At 43.5% G+C, this 23,070-nt stretch overlaps 3 protein-coding genes and 1 long non-coding RNA gene across 4 annotated transcripts in view; 3 read left to right on the top strand and 1 right to left on the bottom strand.

Moving 5' to 3' along the window:
* Positions 1-765: 765 nt before the first annotated feature.
* Positions 766-23,070, top strand: part of hoxb3a (homeobox B3a) — a 133,367-nt gene continuing 111,062 nt past the window's right edge. The window contains exon 1 of the mRNA XM_033645675.2: positions 766-1,497. The gene's annotated coding sequence lies outside the window, so the exon portion shown is untranslated. The remainder of the gene's footprint in view (positions 1,498-23,070) is intronic.
* Positions 3,055-14,609, bottom strand: LOC144458686 (uncharacterized). Its single transcript, XR_013488067.1, has 3 exons — positions 14,387-14,609; positions 8,562-8,700; positions 3,055-7,712 (listed from the first exon to the last, which is right to left on the bottom strand). It is a non-coding gene; the product is annotated as an uncharacterized LOC144458686 (long non-coding RNA).
* On the top strand, positions 9,582-15,166 carry LOC117268921 (homeobox protein Hox-B6a). The gene is made up of 2 exons (XM_033645689.2): positions 9,582-11,939; positions 13,951-15,166. The coding sequence occupies exons 1-2, from the start codon at positions 11,372-11,374 to the stop codon at positions 14,226-14,228; spliced, it is 846 nt and encodes a 281-aa protein (XP_033501580.1). The 5' UTR covers positions 9,582-11,371; the 3' UTR covers positions 14,229-15,166.
* On the top strand, positions 19,401-23,065 carry hoxb5a (homeobox B5a). The gene is made up of 2 exons (XM_033645688.2): positions 19,401-20,297; positions 21,728-23,065. Exons 1-2 carry the CDS (start codon positions 19,589-19,591, stop codon positions 21,973-21,975), a joined length of 957 nt encoding a protein of 318 aa, XP_033501579.1. The 5' UTR covers positions 19,401-19,588; the 3' UTR covers positions 21,976-23,065.

Raw genomic sequence — 23,070 nt, forward strand, 5'->3', positions numbered from 1 at the left:
ACATAGGTGGTTAATGAGAATCTCATGTTACCGTGAAAATGATATTTTGCCAACACAGCAGTGATCGCCGTTGTTTTCGTGCGTTATGGTGCAGCCACCCAGACAGCCAGGCTTCACCATCTTATTTTTGCTGCATCTGTCTGTTGGCTTTGGCCGTCTGATGAAACACTGCTGATGTTTACTCACTCTCACACCGAAATGTTACATAAAGGTGATTAAACAAAAGTGGACATGGTGCATGGTGTATTCTCCATTCGCCCTGCCAAGCTGTGACACCTTTTGTTATAATGTCCTATCTGACTATCTGTCCTTTATATCACGTGAGTTATTTGTTTAAACTTTGGATTTTACTGTTGATAAAAATGCATTTGAATACAATTTATCATTCTGAACAAATCTCTGATGTGGTTCATTCACATACCCAACATCAGTAGATAAATAAAGCAGTGTATGGCGCACGAACCAACACAGCACAAACACATAGTTTTTAAAGGGATAAAAGGGAGAAAACAGAACCAAATACTCAGCTCCTTCTCAGTGCTGTGAGAGCTGCTTGCTTGTTGTTCTTAAGAGGGGCAGAAGAAGAAGAAAATGGCGGCGGAGAGAATGGTAGAAAGAGAAGGAGCAGCTCCCCTCTAACAGCACTCCATGAAGAAATGCAATAAATTCCTTGTTGTTTTATGAAAATTTACAACTTTGTGATACAAGTTTATGAGTGGCCGCGCGCGGGGATTGGCCGACGGGCTGGTCATGTGGACGCGCTTAACGTGAACATGAACTTTTTATGATTTCCCAAGTGGCTATATTGCTGCTGCACTCCGCTCCGGCCCGAACAGCCGCCTCTCCTCCCTTGCTCTTCCCGGGGCTCGCGAGGCGCCGCGCGGAGCCGGGCAACCGCGAGGAAATTAACGCCCGGCTATAATTAAACGGACTAGTTAATGAGAATACTAGTTGTGGCTGAGGAAACCGGCACGTTGACAACAACCCGCCCCCTCCCCCTCCTTCTCCTGCTCTTCCTCCTCCGCTATGGCTCCGCGCTCCGTCTGGTCTCGTGCTGTCTACGCTAAATCGGCGGACCGAGATGGGGACAGTTCCGCTGTGATGAGGCGAGGGGCCGAGCCGCGATCCCAAACCTGGGAAAACCACCCCGGAGATGACCCCGTTATTTTTATTTCTAATTTTAATTTAACATTTTATTCAGTTTCTCACTTGTCACCGTGAGGATGATGATAGCGATGATAGGGGCGGTGATGAAGATGACGGCGATGTTTTGACTACTGGATGACAACGGGGAACGCACCCCCCTCCTCCAGTTCCTCGTCCTCCTCATCCTCACCTCCTCGCGCCTCCACCCCTCCATCCAATTATCATCCATCCATCCGGTCTACACACGGTAGGGCTGCCTCGTGCCATTCCGGGGTGCCTGGCTGCCTGCACGCGGGACGCCGAAGTGATCTGCAGGTGTGTGGGGCTCTCGTGACGGATTATCAACAAACGGTAAGAGCCATTCATGTACGTTCCTCCTCCGGCAGCCCCTGCGCGCGCTGCTGCATGCGCATTGTTAAAGGAGCAAAACAAGTCAAAGTGCAGTGCTTTGCGTGATCCTGATGCTTCTGGTTTACACATTAACCTTATAAATGAGGTGTTACTTTTCCATCTCAGATTAAAGCGTTTCCTGGCTGGATTAGGCTCCATGATGAACTCTCCAGATGAATTGGCTCTCTAAGTGGTGGGATTAGCTACGGAAGAGCCATCCATCGGTTAAAACTCGGCTGTTTGTGATCCGGAAGATTAGCTCACATCTTTTTGCCCCGAGCCGTTCACTGTGAACGGGGGGAAGGGGCAAATATATACAAAGGTGTGAGGCTGGCTTCCATGTGAGGGCAGGTGTACTGGATTCGTCAGGTCATTATTTTAAATCAAGTATTTTATTTTGAAAGTAAAGAGAGCTTGTTGTGCCGCTTACCGGTTGTTTCTTATGTCACGTCTTCAGCAGGTAAAATGTGACCCCTCTATCTCTCTGTGTTTCTGAATTGTCTTTTGTTCTCGTGGTGTGTGTGTTTTTTTTTGAATTGTTTCACTTCCAGATCTCAGTGGAACAGCTTCCAGGTTTCAGCTGACTGACAGCCTGTGTGTGTGAGTGTGTCTGTGTTAGTGTGTGTGTGTCTGTGTGAGTGTATGTGTGTGTGTGTGTCTGTGTGAGTGTGTATACAGACAGAGGAATGTTTTTTCTGTCTCAATCCGTCCAGCCCACTTTTATGACTTTGTTTCCCTTCTCATTTCCTCCCTGCGGCGGGCGGGCTGTTTTTTTTTTTTTGTCTACACCTAACCGGCCAGGACACCGCCCAAGACCTCCACCCCTCTACCCAACCAACCCACACACACACACACACACACACACACACACACACACACACACTCATCTGCAGGTCTGTCTGCCTGTCTTCTCTTTGGTCTCTCCAATTTGTTGCTGTCTCAAATATCAAACACCTCTAAAAGGGTCTGATATTTGAAGAAAATTCCTTCATCTCACACACACACACACACACACACACACACACACACACACACACACACACACAGGACGATTTCATTTCCCCTGGTAAATAGTTCTAAGCTTTTGCTATCTCTTACTTTTGAGATATAGGTTGTAAGTGTGTCAGTTTGTTCTGTAACAAATGAACCTTTGTGTGCTTTCTACGACTGTAGCCTACTGGATCTCCAAAATTCATGGAGGCTAGTTAACTAGTTAAGGCTCACAATCACAGGCTAAGCAGCATAACTTGCTGTCTTACAGAAATAAAGTTATTATTATAACTTTAATTGTTATTAGAACTGTGTATTGCTTGCCGTCAGACTAATTATGACTAATATTGACACTGAAGGGCGTGCAGTTAAATAAACTGCGTAAATCTGATACAGAAATGATTTCCTATAATCAGGAAATTATGTGCGGTTGGTGACATGTCTGAAAAGCGGCACACAATTGTGCATCTCATGCGGTTATAGACGGTACACAAGATGAGATTTTCGGTAGATTTATTTATTTTTATTTTTATTTTTGCAAGCATTCAGAGAACACATTCATCTACAGATTTACAAAGTATACATCAAAATTCAACATTTCTTAGCTTTGAATATCCGCTGGCCGCCGCCACTCCTCCCTCAGTCTGTAGGTGAGCACAGAGAAGCGTTGACAGTATATCCACTGAATGTCAGTAACACCTCTGACTGGGGAGACAGCTTTCATTTCTTCAGGAATACGACACAGTGTTGATGGCTGGATAAGAAAGTTTAGTTAACGGAATACATTTAAAAGCAATACACACTTCTCGTCATCTCTGCACCAATAAAAAATCAACAACAATGAGTTATTGTTACCAGTTATCAAAAATATAATCAGTAGGCAAACACTGTTACAGCAATAGATACTAAGACGCGGTGCCGGGTAATAACAATAGATATGTAGCATCTAAAGCATCAGTAGCCGACTACATTTCCCACAATACATAAGCGCATTATTGGCTGAATATTTTTGATATTCATTTAGGATTAGGAGCACATTCATACTGCAAACCTAACACCACACAACAAAGTTAATATTGTACGGTTTGGTAAAACTCCTTGACATTTTCTTTTTACGTCCAGTGTTTATAAAATAACTGCACGTAGCAACTACGGGTGGGTGATGCTTTAATATAGGAGACGCTTTAAGAAATCTGGCAAGTCACCGTGTCAGGTATTAACTTTATGGTCATAAACCAGCTCCTTCCTTTATTACAGCACAAACACAAATATTTAACTAATATTTAAAAGGCACATTGTGTATAAGAGAGGGGGGGAGAAGAGACAAATGCTAAGAAAGACAACATAACGCCTGCTCACCTCAGGCACAGATTTATGCTATTAGTAATATAGAGATTTTTTGCATTAAATATAAATACTTAATTTCTAATTATTAATTTATAAGTATATATGTTGTTTAAAAAGGTCGACCATATAGACCCAGTATGCCATCTAAAGTTTAAACACCACTGTCCTCAGTCTTTACAGTTCAGTTATTTACTTTTGCAGCTGTCAGTGTTTAATGCTGCAGTAGAAGTGGTTATTATTATTCTTAAAATAAATATTAGTTATATAATAACAGATATTGCATAGTAAATCATAATATTCTCATCATTTGCTAGATGTAAATCAGTGTTAATTCTATGTTATTAAGGCTAGCGGGAGCAGCGGTTTGAGTATCATAAGTCACAGAGCTCGAGACCGGTTTATCATTTCATTTATATAAACACATATTTATACAAATATATATATATTATTCATTTACACGCATGTACATTCATATCCTCAGTACGGATCAACATCATGTTTCACCACAAGCAAATTATTTATATATCATATACATGACATATTTGGCACAGAATACTGAGCCTAAAACTAGAAATTTAAATTACGATAAAACAGTATCTTATATAAATATTGAAATTTGATGCGTCAAACTGCAAAGTATCTGGGACTACTTTTATCATTGGATTGTGATGGAAACCAGGCTCACACATGAAAAACAAAGTGAGAATGCAGCTCCAGAGGCTGGAGGAGCGGTGGCCACACTGACCCAGCCCGAAGCAGAGCTGCAGCTCGGCGGCTATGTTCAGCACTGAGCCTCCCAGCAGCCTCAGCAGCCTCAGCCCGCTCCTACAAAACGCTCTGGTGCCATCTAGCGTCATGTTGGCGACAGTACTAAACATTCTCAAACACACACAAAAACACGCGCTTCATCCTCTGGGTAATACCCACTCGTCAAAGACTCTTATACACGCACACTATGCTTCCTGGCTTGGAGGCTAAATGTGTCTCTGTCGTCGTTCGAAGGTGTGATGTGCTGCTGGCAACACGTGTGTGAGTGTGTGTGTGTAAGTGTGGGGTTGGTGTGTTATAGTGTGTAAGCTGTTGACAAACTGATGATGTGCCCGAGACTTCACTTTGTTGTCCTCTTTGGAATGAAACCAGACCAGACATGACGAGAGCCAGGGAGTATGTGCGTGCACGTGACCGTGTGGAAATGTGTGGGCCGTATATTTATTCTTTTGTCTTGTTGGTTGTGGCTTTCTGTCTTTCTCTGGTGTGAACAAAGAGACTGGGGTAGATTCTGATTACCATACGATAATATTAAAAGTGAATTCCACATAGGCTAATATTTAAGTGTATATAAACTGTTCACATGCACCACCATAATCATACAGAGTATTAATGTAGTTACACATAATGTGCAGGCTCATAGGCAATAATTATGCCGTTTTGGTATTGACAAAGTTTATAAAAAACAACCTTCAAAAATGACAACAACAACAACGACAACAACAGCAACAATAATAATAATAATAATAACAATAATAATAATCACCACAACTCATTTTAATACGTATTTAAAATGTGAGTTGCAATTACAATTTGATGTGGTTTATGTTTTAGAACTTCTTATATCGTATTATGTCCCTGATTACCGGCTATAATAAAATAAATTAGTTACGCGTGCACCAGTGCGCGTGTCCGCTCCGTTTTTTTTTCATTTAGCAGAGAGTTGGAGAAAAAAAAGCTGCCCCAGCTCCCCGTGATGCTGCATTCATCCGTCCGTTAATCTTTAACTCGTCCCGGGGCCATTATGTGGCCGAGAGCTCGCGCCCACCGGTAACAGTTCGGTGATCTGACCCAAAGCACGAGCTCACGGTGCCGTGAAGGACGCAGCCAGCCAGCTCGCGCAGCCTGGAAACGATTAATACATTAAAACAAAAAAACACTAGTGAGGCAGTTTCTTTCAGTTTGTCATTAACTCGCGCAGGAGAGGTCGGTCAACGCGCGCGCACAAAAACACACACGTACACACTGTTTCTTGACCAGGATACTGAGGCTTATACTCTAAAGGTACGGACATTACGTGCACCTCTACACTGCTGTAGTTACGTGAAACAGATATTAATATACAGAGATATTAAAGTCCAATTTTTTCTTCTCCTTACAGGATTAAACAGACAGGTGATAAGTGGTATCTTAAACATGTCACAGACTATTTTAAAAACATTTAAAATTATTCAGCGTTGGAACGGAAACACCTGAGAGGATGTACTTTTTTTTCCAAATCAAATATTTATCTTCCATCACCTTGATATAAAAATATTTCTGATTATTGTGAGTTTCTTTTTCTTTTAGATGCCGTGTTTTTTTCAAATTCCTCAAATAAAAATAAAGAAAAAAAGGAGAAAATAAAAACATGAGAAAAAGAAAACATTTAGGACTGAAATACATGTCGAAAATACACGTTTTTGAATTTAGAAATCAAGATGCGTTATTTTCCAAATGGTGGCTGCAGTTTCAACACTAGGAATATTTCGGAACATTCCCCAGTGTAGTTATCTCTGTGCAGGGGTTGAAATCAAATTCTGGGCAAAAAATAGCAAAAGCAAAAAAAGTGTAAATCAATAAAATAAAGTGTGAATGTTTAATTTCATAGACAGTTAATTATTTCACAATGCTTTTTAATAATACTGAGTGCAATGCCGGCGGTTTGAGCATTACCGAGGCTGAAATGAACCGCAGATGAACTGCACAGTGCTCGTGTTCGTGTGTGCACGCGCGTTCCTTGTGTGCAGCACAGCACATTTGTTCATCTGCTGTTTGCTGCGGGCCTGTTTTTCAGTTCGTCGCCATTCCTCGGACTTTACAAGGAGTCATAAACGGCCATAAAACCATAAAAGTCCTGAACACTCTCTCTCTCTTTCTTTCTCTCTCTCTGTACCACACACACACACACACACACACAAACACACAGAGCCATAAAGCAATAAAGCAGCAGTCTCACTCCTTCAGCTTTAATTGTCGATAATCTCTGAAGTTTCTCAGATTCCTGGAGTTCCTTCAGCAGCCCTCAACTGTTTACACCGCAGCTCGGTCACACACACACACACACACACACACACACACACGCGTCTGATTTACTGCACGTAGCCGGCTTAAATTATTACACACTATGCAGGTTATTATTATTATTGTTATCATTATTGATATTAGAGATGTTGTTATTTTTATAATTTAAATAGGCTAGTTATTTAGATAGGAAACACATCCCCAAATATTTTCACCGACTGCGTACTGTTCCCTTGTACGAGTATCATTGTTATTACGGTGTTCGTATTAGTAGTAGTGTTATTGTATCTGATAGTAGTAGAAAATTAAACTGTTGCCTTTTTTAAATTTTTATTTTCATATTTCGCTGAAAAAATATTCAATTTATTTGAACAATTTGGCCTCACAAACTCGTTCAAAACGGTGCGCCCTTCTGAATAATTGCAGACTTTAGCTTTACGTGACGTAAACAAAAGGGCAGGAAAAGGCCAACTGTACATGAAACATGCTTAAGTCTGGTTAAACCTCAGTGTGTCATCTACAGGAGGAAACAGCAAATAGGGAAGATAACACAGCGCATTGACATTCAGGGCGCGTGAGAGCAGGCTGTGACTGTCTCACTTTAAGGTGCATTATCCATTTATGTTTCTCTACTTCTCACTCTCTTCCTGAAATTAACCGCTGCTTCCATCCGGGCAGACTTTCTCATTTAGCAAACACCTCCAGTCTCCGTGCCCGAGCCCGAGTCTTCCTCTCTCTGTGCCGTTTGGTGCCGTTTACCGCCCCGCTTCTCCCAAACTGCAACACACCTGTAAAGACGCATAGCAACCCGCTCATTAGCCTACAACTGAGCTGCACACACAGCCAGCATGTATGAATATTTCAAAGCAGTCACATGATATGGTAACAGAAATCAGGTCACACTGTTGCCTTCAAGTCCTAGTTTTCAAACTGCATGTTAACTAAAGCTATTGTGTTAAAGTGCGTCATTATGGAGCAGCTTATGCGCTTCATTTTTCACTTCCGCCATTGTAGAATTATAAACTAATATGTGAGATTAATTATCATAGTTATTCTTGTTTTATGTTACATCAAGGCTTCGGCACAAAAAAATGTAAGCCTATAAATGTGTCATAATGCCACATTGGTTGCTTAGTAGGTTATTTTCTCAATGTTGTAAACAAAAAGTGTATCTTTATAAGATATGGTAACACTACACATCGTTAGCTTACATCTGCACCTGTAATGAAGGTAAATTTGTCAGTTTTTAAAAGCTTGGGCTAACACAATATCCAAAACAGTTTAGCCTTCATAGTTAACATACTTATGAAGTGTGATGAAACTCTAAAATGCAGCATTGTGAGAGGCACTTGAATCTCACCTGCTGCGGCCTGTTATTAATTTATGCTACGTTACAGTATAATTCCATACATGTAAACACGTTTTAATCAGTGCCTCTTTGCTTTAAACACTTAGCTCAGTTGTCCCTGTGTCACACACTAACTGCTACACTGGATAAATATGAGTATGTCAGAAAGTCATATTTACCCTCCAGGCTGCTGAACAGGAGGTACCACTAAGTACGCATTATGCCTAAACCACAATCACGTTACAATCGTGCTAATGCATACGGGCCGTGTATGTAATAATGGCATTACCGTCCTGTGTGTGTCCCCGGCTGTAGGCCATGCCTGTCCTGCCCCGACTGTTAGTGCTCATTAATGATTAAACCACAGTCAGCTCCAACACAATGCTGCTGCTTCCCGTTCCCACAAAGCAGAGAGGAAACGCAGCGTCCTGCCAGGGAGAGAGAGAGAGAGAGAGAGAGAGAGAGACAGGGAGAGGGAGAGGTCAGACTGAAAGTTAAAAAGAGAGATTCCCCAACTGTCTGTGTGATCCTCCACAGAAAGTGAGAGTCGAGGATAAAACTTATCTGTCTCCCTGCTCTGAACAGTGTTACTTTAAAAACGAGAGAGGACATGGAGGAATGGACGGGGGTGGGAGGGTAAAGTAAAAGTAAAAATAGAGTCTTTGTCTCTATTTGTCAGTCGGACTGTCTGCAGTTGGGCCATGCAGACAAGCCAGAGCCTGTAGGGGAAACACAGAGAAAGACAGAGAGAGAGGGAGACTTATTTATGGCTGCGGTTACTTTACGACCTCAGCGACACATATTCCGTTTGTAAGTGTGAATGAAAAGCAGGCCCACTCCTCCAGCTTTGCTTTGCTTTCTTTCTTTCTTTCTAAAACTATAATCGGAAAAAGTAAAATTATATGGAAGGAGAGCATAACGATATCCATGATGTTTTTCTTTTCATAATTTTGTAATCCGAAAGTGCATAGTAGTAGTCTATTATACTTAGCACGTGTGTGTGTGTGTGTGTGTGTGTGTGTGTGTGTGTGTGTGTGCAGCCTGCTGCATTACGTCTGTACATTTTGGTTTTATTCATTACAGTTGAATTCATAATTTAGAAAACTGAAGAACTATCGTGCCCAATATGGTGTATATATATATATATATATATATATATGTATATATATATATATATGTATGTATGTATACATACATACATTACTTTTGTATAGTAGCCAAAAGTATTTACGTTAATCTTACCTTTTAAAACTTTTTTTGAAGAAATGTTTTAATTACTAACAAATTACAAACTTTTTTCACCACGTTTCAATGACCAACTACAAAATAAGACGTTATATATTAATTAATTATTGTGATTGTGATTCTATTTATCTCGTTGTAATTATAACACGAACTCATGTAACCTGAGGCCTACTAATATGTAATTAATATTACTAACACAATTTTGTGATTGCTGGATGTGGGACTGTTACGCTACAACTTTGCAAAGTACGTTTGTTCCTTCTCAAAGCTGTAGTATGCATCGGTATAGGTTTAATGTAGGCTATTTGTATGAATATATTTAACCTGAATAATACATAATGGCCCCATGGAAAGAGTTTCGGGAGCGTGGCTATAATCAGTGTCAAGAACACGAGGAAAAATGGGAAAAGTTGGAGACTGTTTTCTTTCTTCTTCTCGTTTTACATTTCAGCCTAATCAGTGTCAGAGAAGAAGAAAATAATAATTCACTGCACACATTGATCAAACCGAACCTGCGGCTCCACAATACAACTGGTTCTCTAAAGACACCACAGCTCAAAACAAGCATATGATTCATACAGCACAACACTCGACAGATCAGCGGCATCCGGGTTATCTTTCAGCAATTACACATTAACAGATTATATTCAGAGAATCCCTTTCAGATTATCATTTAAGCAACTTGTCCGATGGAGAAAACAACCGCGATGAAAGGCCTGCGGTAGAGAACACACACACACACACACACACACACACACACACACACACACACTGACCGGCATGGGGGGCATAAATCTACCCACCGACCCAAATGCCTACCAATTACAAATGCACAAACACCTCAATTATAGACGTGGAAATCCCACATTATATTGTAGGCTGACTCACATCCCCGCCGCACACACACACCCGGGACCACACATGCCTCGTGCGCGCTCCCGGCTGTGATTTACACTCGCCAAATTCATTTTAATACGGTCGGTATTATCTGCAAAGCGCCGGGAATATGTTTTATTATTCGGTTGCCTCTGGTTGTGCGGCAGCAACCCTCCCCTCGGGGAGGGCGCGCGTGCGTGTGTGTGAGCTGCTGGTTTTTATGGGTCCAACAACAGACGGAGGAGGACACACAGGGAGAGAAAGAATCAATTTAACGCGCCGAGGATTCCGGTGTGATTGCGCAATCTCACCGGGAACCGGGGGAAGATTAGAAAGAGAAATTGAATGAGAATTAGAAAGAGAGAAAGGGAGTGGGAGATTGAAGAAGGGAAATAGGAAGGGGGAGAGGTGGTGGTGGGGAGGGGGGGTAGTTCCCAGCCCCCCCTCCTCTTCCTCCTCCTCTTCCTCCTCTTCTTCCTCTCTCCAACGAAAGGAAAAGGGGCGAACGAATGCCAGGCACGGAAGCATCCCATTGGTCAGTCTGAGGTCAGCTGGTCTCTGCCTCCCCCCTCATCCTCCTCCTCACCCCATCCCGTCTTCTCCACACACAAACACCCCCCCTCCTCTCTCTCTCTGTCCCACACTGGCACTCAGCCACCCAGATACCCCCCTTCCCTTCTCCTCCTCTCACCCTCACCCTCCTCACCCCACTCCTCCCAATCTGCGATAAACTAAGTGATAGCAGCAGCCCGTCGGACTGTCGGCTATAAAACACAACAAATCATAAAGTGCAGGCAGGGGAAGGCAGAGGAAGGAGGACGGGAGGGAGAACCGTTAGCCGTTAGCCTCCTTCTACTCCTCCTTCTTCTTCATCGCGTGAACGTTGTTGTTGTGTTTGTTTCGTGCCCTCCTGTCCTCCCCTCTCCTCTTCTTCTCCTCTCCTCTCTTCTCCTCCGTCTCCTCTCCTACTTTCTCCCGATGAGTTCCTATTTTGTCAACTCCTCTTTCCCGGTGACGCTACCGGGAACGGGTGCTGGCGGGCAGGCGGCGGCGGAGTCATTCCTGGGTCAGATCCCGCTCTACTCGTCGGGATACGCCGCCGACCACCCGCTCCGGCACTACTCGGGGGCAGCAGCCGTTACGGCCGCCGCGGCCGTGGCGTATGGCGCGAGCGGCGGCGGCGTGCACCAGGAGAAACCGTACTCGGCGTCCACTTACTACCAGCAGGCTGCGAACGGAGCGTACAGCGGGCACCGGGCGGCGCCAGGGGTCGGTGTAGGGGGCGCAACCGGGGCCGGTGCCTGCGATTATGCCACGGCAGCGGCGGCAGCGGCGGCTGCAGCTGCGGCTACGAGCTTCTACCGGGACAAGGAGCACCCGTGCAGTCTGGAAGAGCATCAGCTCGCGCTGAGCCAGGAAGGCATGCACCGTAAAGCGGAGTGCGCGGGGCTGAGTGGGAAAGGGATGTTCGGTGAAACGATGGACGACAAGCTGCCGGCATCAGCCCCCATTTACCCGTGGATGCAGCGGATGAACTCGTGCAACGGTGAGTGTCTTCTTCCCTCTTTCCACCTCTTTCTTGCATATTTTATGATCCCCGTCATAAAACTGACGTTTGTTTCCTCTGTCAGCCCCTCTGCTGTCTTCCCTTTCTCTTTTTCCTCCTCCGCCTCTCTCAGTAGCTGCTTTATGATCCCCGTTTGTTGGCCTGTCAGTCAGTCATGTGCTTGATATTTTATTGTCCGTCATAAACTGGGTTTGTTTGGGTTGGAGCTCCTGTTACTGTATGTGACCTGCTGACCGAAGCTGCTGCCGAGCAGGGGGAAATAAAGTTAGAGAGGAAAAGCCTGTCAGAGAGTGTTGTGGGTGAAAACAAGGATCAGATAGAAAGATAGACAGAGAGGAAACTAAAAGCATGCAGCCTCTGCGAGTCAGCTATCTATGTAACTGTCTCTCTCTTATTCTTTATTTCATTTTTAAACTTTATTCTTCTGCCGGGTCCTCAGTCTGCCTTAAAGCACCAGCAAAAAAGTGGAATTAAAATATTTTTTCACCACCTCACATTTAGACATCTTTCTTTTTAAAAACGTGTTTTAATCCCGTCACTGAGAAAAGAAGAATGGTATCACAGCTCCTGCTGCTATTTTTGATCACAGCTTCTCTCCTGTTATCTTTTAAGGAGCCTGGACTGTTGACCTCAGCGCTGCTTATTCATAACCGAGCAGATTAGATATTACACTCATAATCAGGCCTGCAAATGCTGCCAGGGTGAAAATGAGACACGCAGGGACAGATTAAAGAGGGAATAATTTGATTTATTCGGCTGCTCAAAACAATGATGAGTCTGTCCTGTTTTACACTTTTGTGCGGATTAAACCACAAGTATGAAATTATCGTTGTGGGCCACTATATTGCAAACCGGAGTGTCTTTGTTTAAAGAGAAAAACGGCCTGTTGAGAGTGTAGTGACTAATGGTGGATGATGCAGGGCTACTGTGGTACAAAGCCCTGCAGGACACTCCAAGTTATGACTGATGAGGTGGAAACAGGCTCCGCTGCAAAGACATATATAAGGAATAAAACGCAACGCGAGCTATAAATGACAGCTGAAGATGTAAATGGCAGCCGGAGAAAGAACAGAGTGGCACAGAAAACCTGAGTGCTCCTCCATAATCCGGTTTGGACTGACTTTTTATTTATGGATATTTAGATTTAGATATGCGCCCTGAGCAGCGTGCGGTTTTTTTCCACGCCATGCTCTGCCTTTCAGATCGATACAGAAACTGAAGCTGCTAAACTGACAACATGGCGATTTGTTTACCACCGGGGGCCAAAATACTGTTAGTGGGGATCAGAGGAGACTAAAGCCATGGAAACTGATCCTCACCGGGGGGAATAACCTCTGAAATATTATCGTTATTGTCCTTACTTTTACTACTATTATTATTAATATTATTACACTGAGGGCTTGAGAACTGGAACAACAGCATCTTTATTCTCTCCTCAATGCTGCTATTCACCAGTTGCGACATTAAAACCTCGTTTTCTGAAGTTAAATCATGTATTTTTATTGGGTAATATATTGGTTTCACACTACACCAAAAGAACAATTCCAGCCTTCACGGAGGATTAAACAGGTGTCCGTTTCTGTTATCAGGCTGTTGGGAAAAACACATGTAACCGCAGAGATGCTGTATAATAGTGCTGGGCATATATGCTACTGGTGTTATAAATATTGGTACTTCTGTAAACCAGTTCAAAGCAAGAAAATGCACTTTCACAAGGACAATATGTGACTGGGGGACTGATAAACTGAAGAATTAAATTCTAATTGAATTGATCCCAAATTGGCAAGTTGGGAACACACTCTACTGTATTAAAAAGGGGCATTGAAGCTACAAAACTAACCAGATTGCACCGCTTTAGATAGAATAGAGAGAATAGAATAGAATAGAATAGAATAGTAAAAAACAAACCCAGTCCTGAAGGTGACTCTGTGTGTGTTTGCAGGTACAGCCATGGTTAAAGTGTAACTTTCTGTCTTTTATTCTCCCTCAGGGACCTTCGGCAGCCCCGGGAGGCGCGGGCGGCAGACGTACACGCGCTACCAGACCCTCGAGTTGGAGAAGGAGTTCCACTTCAACCGGTACCTCACGCGGCGGCGGCGGATCGAGATCGCGCACGCGCTCTGCCTCACTGAGCGGCAGATCAAGATCTGGTTCCAGAACCGGAGGATGAAGTGGAAGAAAGAGAACAAGCTGATTAACTCCTCTTCCTCCTCCTCCTCTTCCTCCACGGTGAACGGGACAGAGGAAGAGGAGAAACGGACGGAGTGAAAGAGGATGGGAAAGACTGATAAAAAAGAGGAAGATGGAGGAAAAGACATGCTGGTTAATCCCTTCCCCTTCCCGTCTCAAAGTTCGTCGAGACGTTTGTCTGATGTGAAAACTCTGGGAAAAAGTAGCCTACATTTAATTTAATTTTATTTTTTTACCTGACACATGTAGAGAAGGAAGGGGGAGAGGATTCCTTTTTGGATCCCTCAAGAAATGTATCCAAAAGACTCTTGAGAAGGAACCGTGTGACTGTGGAAAGAACAGATAAAATTCAGAAAATTAAAAAAGAGAAACAAGATCACACAAAGGGAAATGGATGGTGGCGGAGCAGGTTATGGCATTCGAAATGTATTTAAAAAATACAGTAAATAAATAACCCGCCACCCAACGCTGACAAACTGTTTGAAGACACAATTTCTTGTTGCATTCCAAGAAAACAACCTAACTTCTTATTAGTTTTTATTTTTTGTCAAATGTACTTCCTATCTTTCAGGCACTTGTTTCGAAGCTTTAGGACTCGACCCCCCGATTACTATTTTTCCTTATTTTGTAAACGTGTTGTGTGTATTATACCTTCAGTTAAACGCGCACACAACAATGTGAGGAAGAAAAACTATTTGAGAAGTGTATGTATGTCATATGGTGTTCATATTTAAACTGTATAGAAATAAGCAAGGGGGAAACATCACCTTGTACGGTGAAAACAATGTCACTGCGGGTAGGGGTGGGGGTAATTTCACCATTCAAGGTGTTTTCCAAAATAGAGGGGGGCGCGTGGGAGAGGGTGTTAATCTACTGATGTTATTCTCCAAACTACCTAAAAACGTTCAGGAAAGTGTACATTTTATGGATTTTTACATTGTTTGTTTATGTTAGTGTTTTTGTCAAGTAATTACGTATACTACCTATGAGAAATGTTCAATAAAATGTAAAGTATGTATTGGCAGAAATTTTTCTTGGAATGGGGTGGGGGTTGTTTCCCAAAAAAGGTCTAATAATTTATTAAAACAATAAGGAGCAGTAACACTTAAACTCAGTATCAGAAACTATTTTATTTTATGATTTTGTGGCCTATTTAAAAAGGATCACAAACCTCTTACTTGAAATATACACGCACATATTTACGGCGCGTGAGGCGAGTCCGGGGCCAATTCAGCGCAAGCGGTTGTCCGAAGTGGAAGTGACAAGGGGCGCGATCTACGTCCTAATGGCGGGCTGAACTAATTGATGACCAGACCGAGGGAGAGAAAGTTGACCTGTCCTCGAGGCCGACCAGCCAGACACGTCATACGTATACACACACACTTCACCCAGACAAAGTGGACAATGTCCTCGTGACCCTTTGAACTCTGCTTGTCCCCTGAGTGACCGGCGCGCGGGTCCCATCTCTCGGGCAGTAGCTCGGCTTAGGTTTCAGTGATACACGCGCATAAATATCATAACGCCTTTACACCCAAAGTAACAGCATCAACACATTAATACACAGGAAATCATTAGGCCTACTTTGTTACACAATCACACTGCAGTGTATATTTTACTAATACTTAGCTCATATGGAAAATTTGTATGAAGAAGTCGAATGATAGAAATTATCATAATATATCAAATGCTATTCTAATGTTAAAATATTCAGTTACAACATTAATAATCAGTGTATATATTATGCTGGCAGCAGAGGACACAATTACAGCATTACCATAAAGATATTTTATATCAGTTTATCAACAGCAAACTGCCCAGAAGACGCACCGACGTGTGTGTTCTTTGTTTTTCTTTTTAATTATTATTATTATGACATGTGTCTCTTGGAGTAACGCACATCTGCTGTGAGCTCACAGCTCACTGAATGCTGCCCCACTTGTTGTTCTGACTATATTGAGTTGGAATAGGCATATTAAGTCTGCTAATAAAAGCCCATTCATTTGCAGAGCATGCTGCCAAGGTAATACCTGGCATGGGTTGCCAGTAAATAATTAATATCACACGGAGAAAATAAAATATTTTCATCAGTCTGTGTGAGAGTTTAGACTTAATATGATTTAATTTGAGTTCAGTAAGCTTTGATAATCACTGCTTTGCAGTGATATTGAATTTCAGAATATAAACTTAAAATCCTGTAACAAGCAAAGAACTTGATCAGGCTTGTTACATGGTGATTGTATAGGCTTCTTATTTGGGTAGGATTGGCGGTTCGATTCTCAAAGTGAGAATGAGTGCTTTTAGGAGAGCTGTATGCTGGCAGATGTTCTACGTTAAACGCAGTGGAAATGGGTTCACTGTGACCCAGAGGGCTCGTTTTACACACCAACACATACTAACTGCACACGTGTTTGGTGTTTTTCATATTTTTGGCATTTTCTGGAGTGGCATGGATCTTTATTTTGTCTTTGTAAGACAAGACACTTTGTAAGTTTTCGGTAGTTTGAGCAGGTCGTGCTGTGGCTTTTTAGGTTGCAAATTCTGAAAGTATTTCATTAGACTATAAAGTAAAATCTGCACCATTCCAATTCCAGTTAAATTATGGGACTCTTCAAAACGGGAGCGTCTAAACAGCATTATAACATCTGTGGGCAGATTAAAATGAGGATTTAAGTAGTCTATAGATTATAATTAGTTGTGCTCATTTTTCCCCTAGACGAATGAATATAATATAGAATACAATTTAGAATAAATGCTATTTAGTGGATGATTTAATCCGTAAACAAAGTGCGCAGGAGCAGATTTAGAGTGTGTGGCTCCAGCTTGAGCACCTTGTTCTACTAATCTAATCCTGAATCCTGAGCATCTGCAAACATCGAGCAAACTGGAGAGCAAAACTACCAAAAACCGCAGGTGGAATATGAAATAAAATCACACACATATTCTATGTAGCTTTAAAACTGTGCATTCTGTGCTAAAAAAAAATCAAAATAAACCATAGCCACTGAGCTCTCTTATCGGAAACTGTGGAATTTGTTTGGACCAAAGTGGTCCATGGGTTGTTGGTGCAAATATTTAGTGTGGTGGAAATCTATATATAACGAGGGGAGTGTGTTCAGAAGTGTGTGCCAGCTGGGTCAGTGCCCCCTCCTCAACGTCCCTGCGGCTTATATGCCATTTCTTTTCATCCCTTGGCCATTTCTACAGGCATTTTTTTGGCTTCTGTGCTTTCAGGCCAACAGTCGGCTGATTTAATACCGATATGAAAACTCTAGTGAATAAAATAATAAAAAAGATATCTGTTTTGTGCATTTGAACCTCCTGGTGCTGGATGTTGCAGTTGTTTTATTCTGCCTGGTTACTTTTGGAATATTCAATATGATTTCCATTCCAACTGCTGGTTTCTTTTGCCGACACTCAGTGTGAGAGCAGCTGAGTGTCTGAAATGTGGCCTGAAAAGTGCACACACATGCATTTATACACGCACGGTGCCCCCACAGAGTGCGGTCATTTCTATCATTTCGCACAAAAACCTGGAATTCTTCATCTGCCCAATGTTCTACCATGTGTGCATGTACGTGTGTGTGTGTGTGTGTGTGTGTGTGTGTGTGTGTCAGAGTTATAGCGAAACATGTACAGCCGAGTGCACGTTGAGGCTTAAAGCAAATACACACACGGTCAGACACACAACCTCAGACACACAGAGGCACCCTGGCTGAAATGCATCCCAACCCGGGAATCAACAAATCATAAATCAGCAGATTTCCATCCAGTGTGGACGTCACAGATCAGGTTTAACATTCCTCCTCTGCAGCTGGGAGGGAGGCTACAGGGAGAAACGGAGCAGAGACAGACAGACAGAGTAAGAACGAAAGAAAGAAAGAAAGAAAGAAAGAAAGAAAGAAAGAAAGAAAGAAAGAATCTGACTTTCATTTCCAGTAATGACTTGATGGCTTCACATTGTGTCGCACATACACATGGGTGTATCAGTGTTGGAGTTGGGATGTGTGACGTATTTTGGTTGAAGTCGTGGTTACGCTTCGGTTAGTGTAACACTTTATTGCTAACACACTTCCTAGTTGAATAAAGAAAGGCAAAATTTGAATCCACAGTATTTAATAAAACTACACCATGTGTATGCATTGTGCAGTTATGACATCAGCAAAGAGGGGACACTATACAATATTAACAATAAAGGATGAGGCCCAGTTTTGTGTTTTAAGGTGGACGGTTGGGGTATGTGATATTTTTAACAATATTTCAACAGAAGAAGAGAAGTGACCCTCGTTTTCCGGTCTCTCTGTTTTTAAAAAGTTTCAGGCGGCCCTGAATGCATCATTGCATCTTGTCATAGCGGTTTAGGGCTGGTTATGGTGCTACAGACGTGCGTGATGACGCAGTAATGTGCCTATGGCGCAGTCAGTATAAGTTCAGAAGTATGTCAGACACGTCACTGCTGTTACTGTTTCAGTTTGTTTTCATGCATTATTGTTATTATTGTTGTTGTTGTTATTGTTGTTGTTGTTGTTGTTGTATTGATATTGTTTTATTTGTCAATGTAGGCGGGAATGCGGATGGAGAGCTAAACTCCCAGCTGAAGGTGTAAGGCAGCATTGGCAGGCTGATATTATGGGTTTGTCTGCAGTGTTAAATATTCCATTATTAACGGGTTATGTTAGGTTTATGGTCACTGGCTTCTAATTTCCAGCCTAAGCAAAGGTCAATTAACAGGCCTGAGTGATTAGACTCACACACAATCACACAAAGAGAGAGAGAGGGAGGGAGAGAGAGTTTTTTTTTTTTCTCGAGTGTCTGTCTCTCCCTCTACTTCTATTTCGGGCTTTTTCATCAGTGCAATAAATTATGTCTGCAGTAGGTGGCGCTCTGAGCTCACCCCCGGCACCTCCAGCAGCAGAGCAGAGTAAAGGGTGAGAGAGAGAGAGAGAGAGAGAGAGAGAGAGAGAGAGAGAGAGAGAGAGAGAGAGAGAGAGAGAGGGAGGGAGAGAGAGAGAGAGAGAGAGAGAGAGAGAGAGAGCTTCCCCCGCCCATCCCTTCATCATTAGAAACCTCAGAGCATGAATTACCTCTCCAAAGTCATCGGCGAGAATTTACGACTGGTCAACAAAAGCACGTGACCACCCCCCTCCCCCTTCTCTCTGTCTCTCTCTCTCTCCTCCCTCACCTCACCCCTCACCTCCCCCATCACACACACCCCTCAATCCAACACACACACACACACACACACACACATACACACCACCCCACCCCCATATTTGGACGGCGCATACATAGCTAAAAACGAAGTACAGTGCAACGCCATAATTCACTAATACATCATAAATCGTTGAAAGTACCCGCGATATAACGACCAAGCTAAATCTAACAAATCAAGCGCCCCTTAGTACTCAGCTGTAAGCCTGCAACTCTCTAAAACAACCTAAATGAGCTCTTACTTTGTAAACTCGTTCTCGGGGCGCTACCCAAATGGCCCCGACTATCAACTGCTAAATTATGGAGCCGGCAGCGGCGCAATGAACGGCGGGACGTACAGGGACTCTTCCTCCGCCAACATGCACCATGCGACGGGCTCTTACGGCTACAGCTACAATGGCATGGACCTGACCGTCACCAACCGGGGAGGGGGGAGCAGCAACACCGCCAACACCGGAGGACACTTCGGGGGCGGCTCGGTGGTCGGGGACTCCCGGGGCTTCGGCTCCCCTGCCTCGGAGACAGGCTTCAGACAGCAGTCCAGCTGCTCCCTCGCCTCTGCGGCAGACTCCCTCCTGTCACCCGGTAGTGGAGACACCAAACTGGGCGCCCAGAGCTCGTCTCCTCGCTCGGAGCAACCAGGAAGCGGCAATCTCAGCTCTCCAAACCTGTCCTCCGCCTCCACCGGCGGTGGTGGCGGCGGTGGCGGCACGGCGCAGCGCTTCACGGAGCTGGACGACGCGTCGCCAGAGACCGAGGAGTTGCAGCACAACCGGGACGCCGGCCACGGAAGCAACCCACCGCCCAGGACCGGGCACCCACAGCCTGTGCAGAGGCAAGAGGGCGGCCCGGCGGGATCAGCCGCTGGCAGCACAACGGGCAGCGAGGCTCAGCCACCACAGATATTCCCCTGGATGAGAAAGCTGCACATTAGCCATGGTACATGCTGCTCTTGTGTTTACAGTTTATTAGCTCTGTATCATAGGGCGATAATATTCATAATGCTGCCTCAATAGATTGTAGCCTGTATGTTTGGATACATGGGGTTGGTGACAGTTAAGAGCTTGTAGACTACATGGGGAGCCATGGTGCTCTGTGCCTCTTTGCATACACACTAAAGATTCAGCAGAGTTATTGCTGCTTTGATTTGAGTAGGGCAATCTGGCTGCTTGAGAACAGACACATTTAGCCACGGTTCTTCATTTTTGTCTGTACCCCAGGAAGCTTTTTACACTGCGTCAATTTAATATTTTCATGAGTCTCAGAAATCAGTCAGCGAGATGTTTGAAACTCCCAGTAAAGCACAAAGTGTTTGTTTTATGTTGCGCCTAGCAGATTAAAAGCGGAAATTTCAGAATGTATTTTGTACTTATTTGGAAATCATAAACCAACGAAACAGGACAGCTGGCCAGCCTCTGGTTAACCAGCTGAAGTTGTGTATTAGCGTGTTTTCTCAGTGCATCAGGGTGCAATTCGTTTTGCATTTCCCTCCTGTAGAAGCTAAGGATGCCGGATGGTTGCCCCCTCTGCATTTTCTCCCTCTTTTTTTATCTTAGCAAATTCCACAAAAGCGTCATAAATCTGTCAAGGGAGAGGGAAGCCGGGCAGCAAAGCCCAACAGGCTGAAGAGCGCAGACAGAGCCGGGTGGGAAAAGAAAAAAAGGGGGAGAAAAAAGAAAGAGGCCAGGAAGGCTTTGGAGGCTGTTGCTCCTTTGAAAAGTGAAGCTTTATTACGTGTGGGAACTTTATTAGGGAGGTGAGGCAAAGGACGGGGCAATAAAATCCTGAAGGGAGCTAGAGGGAGTCAAAAGGGGGGAATGAAGAGGGTGACGGTGAAGAGGGGTGGTTAAGAAAGAAAACAGTGATGTGACAAATAAAAGCAAATCTTTTAGCACAGGCTGTGGAGTGGAAATTACAGAAATAAAATGTGAAGAAAGACTGCTGTCAGAGTAAGGCAGCAGTTTTACGCGCTATTGTTGTGCCTTTACGCACGGTCGTTCTGACAAAACTGTTTGTGAAATCAGCCTTCTGTATCGTCTGTATGTGAGACGGTGCATGAAGGGGATGAACACAATAATGTCAACACCTGTAGCTGTAATAAACCAGAATTAAAATGCAGCAAACCTGTAGAAAACACCGCCTCTGTGGAGGGTAATGCTCCGTCAGAGATGTGCTGATCCAGTAGTATTTTTATAGCATAGTTGGTGGTTATTTTAAACTCTGGTGCATTGTAGTGTATCGTTAGGTGTTTATGGTATTCCGTCCACACATTGTTCGTGTGCATTTCAAAATGATTACCCGTTCATGTCACATGTTGGTGCACCCAAACACACCCCCCTAATTGCCTTTTGTTCACTCCAAACCCTCAGATATGACAGGCCCGGACGGGAAACGGGCTCGGACTGCGTACACCCGCTACCAGACGCTTGAGCTGGAGAAGGAGTTCCACTTCAACCGGTACCTCACGCGGCGGCGACGTATAGAGATCGCGCACGCGCTCTGCCTCACGGAGCGGCAGATCAAGATCTGGTTCCAAAACCGGAGGATGAAGTGGAAGAAAGACAACAAACTGAAAAGCATGAGCCTCGCCACCGCCGGCAGCGCCTTCCAACCCTAGAAATTAAAAAAAGAAAACCCATGCGTCCATCTATGTGGAAAGGTTACTACCATGTACAGGCTTCCCAGGAGGGAAAAGAGAGACAAAACAATAGAAAAAAAAGAAAACTTGAAGAAAAACATAGCAAACAACAGAAGAAACCAGCAGAGAGTGGAGCAAAAGAAGACGGTGATGAAGAAACATGTGTACAAACAGATTCCAAATCTAGATTTTAAAAACACTTCCTATTATCAACTGAGTACTGGACAGCAGCGCAGCACTTTTTATTTGTTTGGCATGTTGGTCTTTGGTGTTTTAGGGCAACGTAAAAAAAAAATAATGACTGTGGTACTTGCTCTTGTAAAAAACATAAACGTAGTGTTCCTGTATGTTGTCGTCGTTTTTAAAAATCTGTCCGGAGCAGAGGAGTCGAGAGATGGAAGGATGGATAATGCTACCTAACTATGTTTCTACTTACGTCCTACCTTACAACTTCGCTACCTATCTGTTGTGTAATGTCTAAATATCGTTTAATGTGTCAAGTGCGATGTTTTATAATTGACAAAGTGCTTTCTAGAAATGTTAGCATGTGAGCTCTTATTGTAAGTTGTTTACAGCCAATAACGTGTGTATAGCCTAATAGTTCGAGTCCCCCCTGTCAGTTACCCGCTCCCGTGTGTGTGTGTGTGTGTGTGTGTGTGTGTGTGTGTGTGTGTGTGTGTCTAAAAAACAAACCAGCCCTGCTTCCATCTCCGTGTCCATCCATAATGTTGTGTATAGCTCTATTATTCAAAAAAAAGTGTAACTGTATATTATTGTTATTATTATTGTAATTATTGGATACATGTTTCAGAAAAGATGTACATAGATATATATTGACATTTTTAAATGTGACCAGTTGGCTATTTGTAGTTGCAGTGTGCGTGTGTGAGTGCGTGCGTGCTCGCGTGTGTGTATGGTGTGTGAGAGACTGTGTGAGTGGGTGTGCGCATGTAAGAGAAACGGCTACCGTCCTGTGCGGCCTGTAAGCTTTCCGCCAATGAGCTTTTTGTATTTGTTTGTAACTTGGAGTAAAAAACAACAACAATAAAGTTCCCCATACTCATCAGAACCAGA

The sequence above is a fragment of the Epinephelus lanceolatus genome, chromosome 18 (assembly GCF_041903045.1).
Source record: "Epinephelus lanceolatus isolate andai-2023 chromosome 18, ASM4190304v1, whole genome shotgun sequence".
NCBI classification, from domain to species: domain Eukaryota; kingdom Metazoa; phylum Chordata; class Actinopteri; order Perciformes; family Serranidae; genus Epinephelus; species Epinephelus lanceolatus.